The sequence below is a fragment of the Nycticebus coucang genome, chromosome 11 (genome assembly GCF_027406575.1).
Source record: "Nycticebus coucang isolate mNycCou1 chromosome 11, mNycCou1.pri, whole genome shotgun sequence".
In the NCBI taxonomy this organism is placed as follows: Eukaryota; Metazoa; Chordata; class Mammalia; order Primates; family Lorisidae; genus Nycticebus; species Nycticebus coucang.
The window spans coordinates 26,693,800-26,706,495 of NC_069790.1; the positions used below are offsets into that span (position 1 = coordinate 26,693,800).

Sequence of the window (12,696 nt, forward strand, 5' to 3'; positions counted from 1 at the left end):
TGACCCCTTTGTGTGCCAGTGAACTCTTCTTATCCTGTATGCCCTTTGTAACTGCCTGTCCATCTGTTCTCCTGTTCTGTATTCTATTGATTGTCCTGTTCAGTCACTGGTGCCATGAGGGCAAGGCTTTATCTGTCTTGTTCAGCCCCATATCCCACTAAGAACCCGGTTAAGTATGCTTTGCGTACTTTTTTTCAATGCAAGGAATGAAGGTAAGCAGGTGATCCATATGAGCTCAGAATCCCTGCACCTTTTGAAGACAACCAAGGCTCCCTCACTCAGCAAGTTCTACCCAATCAGGAGTGTTCCTGAGAACAGGGGACTATGTCAACCCCACCAGGGTTAAACTCAAACCTCCATAGCACTGTGCTGGACAGAACTTCCAGAGCAGGCAGTGGGAATATCCTGCTCAGACAGGAGGATTAAGGGTAGACCCAGGTGTGAAGGAGAGGAAGGGGATAAAGAACAAGGACAGGTGAGTGAGATCTTGCTATGAAAATGTTATGTTGCTATGTTTATGGTTAGCATCTTGTGGTGTGAGAGGAAACACCTTGATTATTATTGAGTAAAATAATATAATTCTGAGAAAAATTATAAGATACCAAGGAGGAAAAGCTTCCCTGAGTTGGACCTTGTCTAAAGCACATCATCTATGTGCTTCGTCTCCATAACGAGATTGGCTGGATGTACCCCAGGGAACAGTGTCAGATAACATTGCCTGGCTGTCTTGGTAACATGTAGGCTTTTTAAAAAATGGCTCTGAAATGCTTATGACAAAAACAAAATACCTTTCAATATAGTTCAGGAAGTGGCAAAATTAAACTATGATTTTAAAATTCATTTAATAATATTTTAGTGAGAAGATTGGAGAGGCACCTACTAGGCAGGAGCAGAAGGATTCTGGGTACTGAAAACATTTTCTTTCTTTCTTTCTTTTTTTTTTTTGTAGAAACAGAGTCTCATTTTATCGCCCTCGGTAGAGTGCCATGGCGTCACTGGGCTTAGGCGATTCTCTTGCCTCGGCCTCCCAAGTAGCTGGAACTACAGGTGCCTACCACAATGCCCGGCTATTTTTTTTGTTACAGTTTGGCCAGGGCCAGTTCGAACCTGCCACCCTGGGTATATGGGGCTGGCGCCCTACTCACTGAGCCACAGGCACTGCCCTTGAAAACATTTTCTTTCTTGAACAATGAACTTGATAAGTTCATGGTTGTGATAAACATAAATTCATGGTGGTTTTGTGATCATTCATTAAATAGAACACATTTTGACTTATACGCTTTTCTAAATGTATGTTACATTTCACCTAAAAGAGGGGGAAGAAAAGGACCAAGGGCCTGAAGTTCTGCTGCTTCCAGGGGCAACCAGCATGAGCTGGTAACCATGTGCTCAGGGAGGGAAGGGAAGCAGGCTGCCTCCTCAGGGAGACCTTTCTGGCCTCCAGCCCCAGCCAGCACCTTGTCACCAACCTTTCTTCTTGGCACTAACTATGGTGTAGGAATATGGTCTTCTATCCATCTCTCACCTCAGAGAGCATTTCTGGAGAGAACACACATCTTATCCTCCTCTGTGTCACTTTGCCTACACAAAGATGTCACAGGAATGCATACCGAATGAATGAAAATGAGAACAAGGTGCCCATGTGCAAACACTTACTATGTGAAACAGAAAATGAATGGCTTCAGGGAGTGGAAATAGTGTACTGTGGGGCCGCCTGGAATGTGTGGTCATGGCTGTTGGCAAAGGGGAGATAGCGTGGGGAGGGAGCAGAGGCCTGGACTTAGTCAAAGGGTCAGAGGGTTGACAAAAGGGTGGAAGGGATTTAGGAGGGGGTGGACTTGGTTTCAATGCCATTCCAGCAGCCTCTTACCATGTGGAGCACCACTGACCAGCCTTCACTGCTTTTAGAAACAAGTGCACACAAGTCCATTTAACACTCACAGGGCAGGCCCTGATAGCTGGCCACCATCGCCCTTTCCTTCCTTAACATGCAGAAACAGGAGATATCAGAGAATACACGTTTCCTTGCTTGTTTTTTCAAGAGAAGCCCTGGAAAAAGAAGATATTGCCAGAAGGTACACTGACTTACCGAGCACAGTCGGCTCTGCTATCTCCTTCAAACAGGAGTTTTTGTAGGACATAACCTTGGACAGCTGCCAGAACCCCACAGGGACCACCCTGCAAAGAATGACAGGTGTTACTGCCAGTGAGAACTGACCTAGGAATCTCTGCCCAGGGTAGAGAGCATGAGGCACCTGCTGTTTGGCATGGCCCCCATGCTGTCTTTAACACAGCAACTGCCTCCACAATACGCTGACCCCGAGTCACAGATAGAGAGTGACAAGGCCACAGTACCCTAGAGGGAGGGGCCAGTCTGCAATGTATAACCAGTCAGATGTGAAGTTAGGGACATCACTACAGGTTTCCCTGTATCTAGGAAATGTTTCCATGTCCACAGGCTGAGGGTATTATCTACCCAACACTGGAGATCCATCCTAAAGTCCTCCTCCTCCAGGAGGACTTCCCTGTCCATCATGGCTGCCGGTGAGCCTTTCAGCAGCCTACACTTACATGCGCTCTCTTATGCCCAGTTTGTGGCCTGCCTTGGCACGCCATTAGGCATGTCTTTGTCCCTCCCACCCAGCAGTGCAAAGGCTCCCTGAGGAGCCCACCCATGTAGGCATTTCAGGGCCTAGCACAGGGTCTGTACCCCAGGACACCTCGGCAAAGGCCAGTGGGACAGAACAGCACAAACAACCCCCATCCTGGTCTAAGGACTGTTAGAGGGGCAGGGTGGAGACAACCTTGAAGTGGGGGTGCGAGAATATGGGCTGAGCTTAGCTATACAAGGGAAAGACAGAAGCTTATGGTCTTGGGACTCTCTTTCTCAGGCAGCATGGGCAGGACAGGCTCCTAAGACTTGAGAAACGGAACCTGTCTGAGACGCCCTGCTGATGTGCTGATTCTTTGGTCCTGGATTTAACATATCTTCCAGTCCTAATGAGTATAACTTGGGAAATGTGTGCAAGCCGCATTCAAAGCCTGTCACCATCAACCCACATTGTGTGCAAGCCATATTCAAAGCCTGTCATCATCAACACACATTTGCCCAGCTTCTATCACATCTTCCTCTTTAAGCACCTGTTCCACACACTTGATCTTTCTGCCTTTTCTTGTAGCCCCTAGACTTTCCTAGAACCTCCTCCTCACTTAGCTCTACCCACAACATCCTGCCCATTTCTCAATGCTCAGCCTGAAAAGGCCCCTCCAGTGCCCCAGACCAGACCCAGGGTCCCCTCCTGCTCCCTCTCACCAAGCATTCCAGCACTGTGCACCACTCACGGCCGGTGCTCCCTAAATCCATGTGCAAGCTGTACATCCTCAAAGCAGAGGGTCTTGTTCCCTGGCTCTTCCTCCACTAGCCACACAGAAGTACCTGCACACAGTGACACACATGGAGCTGGCTGGCTCCGGAGAGCCCAGTTACTGCCTGCAGAATTTACCAAATTGAGAAGCACTTTCCATCCTGTGCATGATGCCCAGCAGAAAGGGTCCTGGGAAACTTAAAAGCAACCTGCCTTGTTCTGCACAATGCCGTACTTTAACGAAGCTATGTTACTAAAGGAAAAACTCTGAACTCTCCATTCTTCATTGAAACAGCAAAAACTGGAACCAAACAGAAGGGTCTTTATTTCCTGTAAAAAGAAGAGAGAATTTTATTAGTTGTTTTAAAAGCAAACAAAAATACAGTTGCTTGGTATAAATATTCCCAAGGAGTTGGTCTTCAATTCCAGCAGGGCAGTCCATTTTTTAACAGGATTATCTCTTTTCTTTTTATTTTTCAATCCCATTCTTCTCATATTTGAGGAAGCAGAAACTCAACCCTGAGGGTTATTACCTCTGGAATATCTTTAAACCAAACCAGCCTGTGCTGACAAGAGCCAAAATCTTTGTAGGCTTCTCACTGAAACCTTGAAACACAAAATTTTAGTTTTGGAAGGGATGTTGGAGATCTTCTGATCCTCTAGAGGAAAGACTAGAGGTTTTCAAACCGGAACTCAGATTAGAACCACCTAGGAATCATCCTGAAGCTCAGGCAACATGCCAATTAAATCTGAATTCCTGGGGGTGAGACTCCAGTGTCAGTAGTTTGACACCTCCCCTAGTATATTCCACTGTGCAGCCAGGGTTAAGAACCACTGTTCTAGTACAAGCAAACTATGATTCACAGGTCAACTCCACCTCTCCAACTTGCTTTGTAAATAAAGTTTTATTGGCACACAGCAATGCCACATTTGTTTACATATTGTCTATGGCTGCTTACACCACAATGGCAGAGTTGAGTAGTTGTAGCAAAGATCGTATGATCAGCAAAACCAAAAATATCTATCTAGCCCATTACAGAAAGAATATGCTGACTCCTACTGTAGTATGCCTTTTTATCACAAGTAGAATCCCCTCTATGACACCCCATGAACTCTGCTTGAGCACCCCAACCACCCTCAGAGAGAGGGCTTCCTCCATCTCCAAAGGCATTTTTTTCATAGCTCTATCTCCTCTAGATTTCTGGCTGATAACAAGCTTACTGTTCATGTCCCATTAACCTAAGTACCACTTGCCAGAGTCCCACAACAGTCAATCCCTTCCCCACTAACAGACACTCAGTGGGAAGGCAGAGCCCGTGAGGGGGTCTTTGAAGTCTCAACTGAGCCCAAGACTAACAGGTGGATTCTGTAGCCACCTCCATGGACCCTTTCTCTGGGTCAGACCTTTCCTACAGACAGATTATTTTCCACTAGAATTGGTTCTTTTTTCCTTTCTTTAACTGTAGGGAAAATCTCTGTGACAGAAGCATTTGTCCATGTGTCCTCAAACATGGGCTCATGGAACACAGGGAGAGAGGCCTGAATTCATTTGTCAGGACTCTATTTCCCTTCTTGTGTCAACTATAATCATCCATGTGTTTGACCTAAGCTTCCTGAATGCCTAGACAGGGGTCCTCAAACTACAGCCCATGGGCCACATGAGGCAGTGTGATTATATTTGTTCCCATTCTGTTTTTTTACTTCAAAATAAGATATGTGCAGTGTGCATAGGAATTTGTTCATAGTTTTTGTTTTTAACTATAGTCTGGCCCTCCAACGGTCTGAGGGACAGTGAACTGGCCCCCTGTTTAAAAAGTTTGAGGACCTCTGGCCTAGAAACTATAGACTTGGGTTTTCTGGCTGAAGCCCATCTCCACTCTCTTAGCTATAGAATGATGGCTCCCAGCCAGGCACAGCATGGAAGCCAAGGGCCCTGAGCCTTCATTTTCCTTCCTGTGGACCTCACTTTTTCCAGCTGCTTTTGGAGATGCTACTGCTAGGTGGTCTTGAGGCGCCTCTAAGGGCCCTTCGCCAAATGAGAGTGCTCTTGCCCTAACAGCCCTGTGGTTATGAAAGGCCAGAGCACCTACTAGCAGGTTTAGAGCAACTTCAACATGCCTGGCCCTCTTTGGCTTCAAAAGAGAAAGGACATGGAGGGGGAGGGGAAACAGAAAAGAAGGGGAGAGGGGAGGGAGAAAGGAAGGAAAGGACACAAGTTTCAGGAAAATCTTTTACTTTTTCATCTGTGTGCTAAGTAATTATGCAAAAAGTGGACATGGAGGAGGTCAGCTGTGTCCCCAAGAGTTTTATTTTTCCTCCTGGATCCTGGTGACAGGTCAGGAAAGGACGGGAGGAGTGACACTCCATCCAGTGGGAATCTCTGACCATGGGGACGGTGAGGCCACCCTGGCAGCTGGAGATAGGTAGTGAGCAATCTAGACTATCCCTGCAGAGAAGTCTGCTAAGGTCAGACAGGAAGCTAGCCACTGTGACCCCAGGTCCCTCTAGGAGGCCATGGAGGTTAGCTTGGATGGTGCTAAAGAACTGTTCACACTGCCCCATCTTTCTCTCACTGCAACTCGGCCAGGACCCAGCTTAGGAGACAAGTGCAAGAGTGGAGCTACTCTAATGGGGACATTCATCTTATTCCCATCACTCTGCCAGTGCCCATTAGGGATGTGATAAAGCGACTCTGCTCCTGCAATTTTTGCCTGGAGAGGGTAAAACTTCCTCCTTCACCCTTTGTCTTAGACAGGGAAAGGGAGCTGCCAGGACCAGAACAGTTTTCCACATTCTCAGCTTGGGTCTTCTGCATCACACCCAAATTTCCATTTCAACAATGACCAAGAGATTACAATGAGATGGCTTAGGCCAGGAAGATGAAAATCACATCATCCACATTGATTCAAATCAAGATGCACTGAGCATAGGAGTCTATTACACATCTAAGTTGACACCTACCTTTGCTACTGAGAGGTCGATTGGCTTTGACTCTATCTGTAGCTTGAGCCTTGATGGGACTGGGGGCAGGATAACTTCTTCCCTTATCATCTCATCTTCCACATCCTCTGAAAGAAAACCATGGCCATGTGAGCCCCACATTATGCCTCATGGAGAACAGACTGAAATCACCAAGCACTGTGGTATTGATAATTTTGGAGAAGGTTTAGCGAAAAGGGGGCTCCTTCACCATTCATCCCAGATTGGTTTGAGGCTACCAGGTCTTCACCAAAAGGAAAGAAAACAAAGCAGGAAAGACTTTACTCCTGTCACAACCTCTCTCTGTTACTGTCACAGGGATCCTCTTAGGCAGATCTTAGCTACTGACCCACTAGAAAGATCTACATGTGGACATGCAGTAAACTAAGTGCCTAGGGCCTAAGCCACTGAGCTAGGCCCAGGGAAGATTAGCTGAGACACATTGCTTACAAAAATGGGTGGCTATCATTAGCAAGTCCATGTCTCTGTGGACAAACATGAAGAGGACAGAATTAGAAAGGAAAACATAACCATTACTAATAAAATAATAACAGCACATCATCACTTATTGTAGCTTATATTTATTGACCACTTGGATTTTATCAGGTAACCTCTTCAACAACCTCTTCAAGGGGTAATTACTCCATTTACAGACAAAGAAAGTGAGAGTTAGAAGAGTTAAGTAATTGGCCCCATGTCACACAAATGGAAAGTGGCAAAGACAGGATAAAAACTCACATAACTCTTTACTAAATGTAGAATATAAATGTCTTAATACAATAACTAAGAAAACGCCAGATGGCTGTGTTAACCAGTTTGATGAAAATATTTCAAATTGTATATAAAACCAGTGCATGGTGCTCTGTGATTACATTAATGTACATAGCTATGATTTAATTAAAAACAAACAAAAAAAACCTCACATGACTCTGACACACTTTGCCATCCTACCTCCTCAGACCCCCAGAGAGACACTAAGCCGTATTCCAGACATACTCATCTCACAGTCAGGTCACGATACGAGACTTGGCCCCCAGTGTTAGAGACGGGCCTTGTGAGAGGTGTTTGGGTCATGGGGGAAAGATCTTTCATACATAGCTTGGTACCCTCCCCAGGATAAGTTCTCACACTATTAGTTTGCATAAGAGCCGGCTGTTTAAAAAAGCCTAGCACCATCTCCTACCTCTCTTGCTCCCTTTCTTACCATGCGACACCTGCCACTTACTCCCCCTTTGTCTTCTGCCTTGATTGAAAGATCCCTGAAGTCCTCACCAAATGCAGATGCCAACACAATCCTTTTTGTACAGCCTACAGAACGATGAGCCAAATAAATCTCTTTTCTTTATAAATTACCCAGCCTCAGATACACCCACTGCCACTGCATTCTCCAGAACACTCAGGTGAAGAACCCAAGGAAAAACAATGCCAAGGCAATGGTGTAGGCACAGCTGAGCAGAGGGGACTCCAGAGGGTAACTGAGGTCTTGGCTCCATGAATTTGGCTCCCAAGAGGAGCCTTCCAGAGTGAGGCTATTTGAGTGGGATGTAGTACCAAAAGCCAACATTCTCAGGACACATATCTCATATATTATTCTACAGCCTCCTTTTCCCCCTGGAGGAGAACAAGCCACAGCACCAGGCAAATTCCTAAAAGACTCAATTCACTGGACAAACAGATTTACCTTTGACCTGGGGGAAAAAAAGTGTGGAATTCAAATAAGAATCTAAATTTAAATGAGAATACTTCTTAAATTCTCTGAAAACCTAACCTGTGACCATGGTTTCACACAAATAATCTGAAATGAAAACAAGATGCTTACCCAGCAACATGCATGGAAGCACCAATACCAGAAACTCGGCATCCCTCTAGGTTTTGGTTTTGATTAAAAACCCCACCTGTTTTCCACTGCCCGCAACCGGTCCCCCAGGCTGAAACCTCAGCCCTCCCACACCCACCAAGACATCCCAACCTCTGGATTATCCTGCCTAGAGAATGTCTCCTATCCTGTCCCTACACTCCCACCTTTCTCCACTGTTACAGGAATACATCATTATTTTTCTATTTGCTCATCAAGTACTTTATTTGCACCTATGATGTACTAGGGAGAACATAAGACAGGGGAGGTCCCAAAATGACTATAGCACCACCTCTGCATTCAAGGAGCTCACTACCTAGCAGGGAAGACAGGGCCCCCAAACAAATCGTAATATAGCATGATAAGTGCTGAAATAGGGATGAGTTTAAGGGTTTTAAGAGCCTTAAGGCTCTTAAAGGGAAGAGGTACTTCTGCCATAAAGGGTCAGGGACACTTCCTATAAGAGGAGATACCTGAGTAGGGGCCTGAAATACCTGTAGGGTTTCTCAGGTATCAGGGGTCTCATCACCTCTTCTCTGGACTATTTTAAGAGCCTCTTCACCAGTTGTCTCCCAACATCTACCTGTACCCTTAAAATCCATCCTACACCCAAAGCCCAAATAGATGTAGCCCCTGAAGACACACCCTAGACATCTTCCTCACTAGTACGGAATCTTCCAGGGCTCCTTACTGCCTAGGGACTTACAGTCCAACTCTTCAGCTCAGCACTCAAAATCATCTTGGCCCTAGACCTGGCCCAGCCTGGCTCCCAGCCTCATCTGCACTGACCCCCAGACCCTTCCCTGACAGGCCAGTCACATCCAGCCAATCTCTCACTCTCACACTCCAGGCCCATGTAGTTCATGGTTCCTTCCATGTCTCTATTTGGCAAGAGCATGGTCATCCTTCAAAGTCCAGCCTAAATGCCAACTCCCTTTGGACACTTCCAGAATCTACAACAGAACATAGTTCACGTATCTCTTGAAGCAGGTAAGCACTGCTGGACACCTGCTTCGTGTGATGCTGTGAGAGGATACCTCTCTTCCTCTGTCTCCCCTAGCTTGCCTTCCAAAAGGGGCTAGGCCACCTTTGATTCCTCTTGGTCTGCTTTCAACAGAGCCTTGCTATGCCCTGGCAGGTAATTGCTAACAAAAGTTTACTGAATTTAACCAAAGTAAAATAAATAGAGATGGAACAGAAAGTTCCTCTAACCAAATCCTGCACCAATCTCTCCCCAAGACCTCTCTTTCCTCTTCTCTCTTCCATAAACTCTCTCAGGGACTGGGGTCCAGGGTCCCATATCCTTTATCTCCTTCTGATTTTCTAAATCATTAGTTGAGCCTCCAGCAAAGTAGGCCTCCCTCTGGAAACACGCACACATATGTGCACATACATACATATACACATGTGTGTATACACACACACTCTTCAAACAGCTGGCTCCTCAGAATTGCCATAAGCCTTCCTTCCAGTAGAAGATTTCTGGGTTCAGAAGGCCAGGAACTGCTTTGCTTTGTGTCCAAACACAAGTGGATTCATTAGAAAATCTTAAAGTGCAGGGCTACACAGAACTTCAGAAGCCAGCACTTCCTGACTCCCACCTAAGCCAGACGATCTCCTCCAGCCATTCTGGTGATTAAAACTCTGAAGATCCATTACCTCTAAGGAGAGTTATGCAGAGTAAACAAACCTCTGGCCCCTGTTTCCCTGACACCTGTCCCTCTCTTTCAACTTCATCCAAGCAAACTGTCAGACTGCAAGGATCACACATGCAACTTCTAAAGGGGGTAAGCTTTCTTCCTTTAGTTTAAAAGGGAGTGCTTCAAAGGGAGAAGAAAAGCATGTGAACAGCTCCTATCTGCCAAAATGACCCGATAGGCAAACTGCTGACTTTTAGAAGAAGAGAAAATGTCAAGACCATTCAAGCCTCATCCTTTCACGTCCAGTCCTTGGGGTTAACATCCTCCATCTACAATCACAAGCACATCAGTCTTTGGAGAGTAGAGAAAAAGACAGCAAAAAAGAGTTGATCAAAACTCCAGAGTGCAAGGAAATGTTCTCTAGCCTGATCTTGGAGAACAGTTACACAAGAGGACACACAGTGGAACGGCACAGCAATGAACACTCAAGGTCTGAGCACTTGGCACAATTTCATTGTTTATAATTTACACCTCAGTAATATGTTGATAAAATTTTTAAAAAATGGACCTTCCCAGGCAGAGCTATACTAGTATTCTGACTGAGAACTATCTTCTGAAGACCTTAGTAGGTTCTAAATAGCTTGAAAAACTCCAAATGCAGGAAACATTTCTCCAGCCCAGCAGTGTGGATCCAGAAATGATCAGACTTCTTATTTCTTATTTCTCCAGGAAAAAAAGACAAGTAGTGGAAGAAGATACCAACAAAAAAAAAAAAAAAAGAGAGAGAGAGAGAGAAAGAGAGAGAAGCCTGCTCTACTCACTGGGCAAACCCCTGCATCCTGAGCCAGGTGGGAGGAAGACAGCCTCCACCCCAGCCAGCAGGGAGCCCCCTACACCCCCCCCCACACGTACAGAGCCAACAAGAACCCCTTAGGGCTTGATGGGCACAGCAGAGGCACCCACTGCACATACCAAGCTGCAGGGCACCCAACTCTTCATTCACCTTGTCAGATGCCGGCAACTGATTCTTCCTGGAAAAAAAAAAAAAAAAAAAATGTCAGTGTACCAGAGGAGAATGACAGAGAAATACAAATAGCAGAGAAGACAGGAAGAAGGGCTGGGTGGCTGTTCAGGAGACAAGTTATTCTAGCTTGGCCCTGCTTCTTTGTGTGTGCCTTGAACATGTCACTCCTCTCTCTGCCAAGGTTTCACATGGGATGGGACCAAATGGCCCCAAAGGTGCCTGCCAATTCTGTGTTTTCATGAGGAGCCACACACAAGCCAATATGGGATGGTAAACTCTGTAGTTAGACACTTGCCAAGCACTGAACGTAAGCATTTCCCTCTGATGTCACTGAGATACTGCCAAGAAACACACGCACACACAAAATCAAGTTCTTGTAATCATTTCCCAGAATATTTTTCATCTCATCTCTATGTTTTTTTGTTGTTGTTGTTACTTATTTCCTCTCCCAGCTGTCTTCTAAAGCCATCAATAGCATTTACAAGACAGTTCTGAAATGCATCAAGGTATTTCAAGAAACCTACCCTGTATCCTTCTGTTGCCTGAAAAACTTGCCCTGTGATTGTGATTTGTAAATCCAGGTACGTGAATGCTGAGCTTTCTTAAAATGGGCCACCTGAAATTTAACTCCCTTTAGATTTTTTTCTTTCCTTCAGCATGCATCAATCTAAAGTAAAATAATTTTTTAAAAAGGATATATTAAAAATAACAATATTACATCACTCTCTAAAAACCCATTTACTATGTTAAAAGAAATGACAGCTCTTTTGAACATGGCATTGAAATATCTTTTCCTCCAACATCCTTGCAGGGTAAGATATGATTGAAGTAACAATCGTAATCTTGCCATGGTGCACTCTATTGAATTGGTTTCCTCCTGAAGATGTATGAAGGGGTGTGAATGGACGACTGCAGAGGACACACAGTCCCAAGTGAGCACATGCTTCTGTGGACACCAAGTCTCCTTTGCCAGACCTAGAACAAAGAGCTCCATCCCACACCCCTGAGGCACCTCTACTCCTCCACACATCCTCTCCACTCAGTCAAGACATGTTCCTCAATTCAAAACCACAAAATCTCTCTGCCCCAACACTATCAGGACTCTATAGGCACTCTCCCGAGGCTTCATGAAGAATGAGCTGGAAAGAGGAGTGAAGACAGAGGGGTGGTTAAAGGCATGTGAAATGGCCAGTCAATACTGTGGCTGATTCAAAGCATAATCCCCCACCCCAGAAATGGAGAACTAGACTTTCATCTCCTAGACTATATCTCCCACCCCACCTGCACCCCTGCTCTGCAGCAAAAGGCTGAGGACTTGAGCTCTACTCTCCCCATCCTTCTGTCACTGCCTCGTCTGGAAACTAAGGCAAGGCACCTTCCCCTTGCTATGCCTCAGTGTCCCTGTCCACAAAGCAAGGACTAAGACACTCATGCTAGATGGCCTCTAAAATCTCCCTAGAACAATTTCAAGCAGGGAACAGAAGAACCAGAGATAACTCTCCAACATCCTGAGTCCACTGGCATCTCTCCTGAACCCACCCCTGCTCTCTGCATCTTCCTCTCCCACTAGATTATATTAAATCCTCCTAAATGGTTTCCTGACTCCTACTGTGGGCTACCCCTCAGCCCCCACATCTTCACGTGGCTGTCAAAATCATCTTTCTGGAAAGTAAATCTGACCAGGACACTGCTGCTTTGCTGAAATTCTTCAAGTGTTTCCCCTCATCACCATCAACACAACAATAATCATATTTATAAAAATAATAGCAATAATAATAATAATAAACTCTTTCTGGCCCCTTTGACTGTTTCTGGCACTGTGCTAAGTGTTTT

The 12,696-nt window shown here is 45.5% G+C and overlaps 1 protein-coding gene across 3 annotated transcripts in view; it reads right to left on the minus strand.

Moving 5' to 3' along the window:
• MINDY4 (MINDY lysine 48 deubiquitinase 4) overlaps positions 1-12,696 on the minus strand; it is a 255,695-nt gene that overhangs the window by 50,342 nt on the left and 192,657 nt on the right. For all 3 annotated transcript variants that reach the window (XM_053608563.1, XM_053608561.1, XM_053608562.1), the window contains 4 exons: positions 10,812-10,870; positions 6,327-6,433; positions 3,579-3,695; positions 2,090-2,178 (listed from right to left, as the gene is read on the minus strand). In XM_053608563.1, coding sequence (XP_053464538.1) covers positions 2,090-2,178; positions 3,579-3,695; positions 6,327-6,433; positions 10,812-10,870 — 372 coding nt within the window. The remainder of the gene's footprint in view (positions 1-2,089; positions 2,179-3,578; positions 3,696-6,326; positions 6,434-10,811; positions 10,871-12,696) is intronic.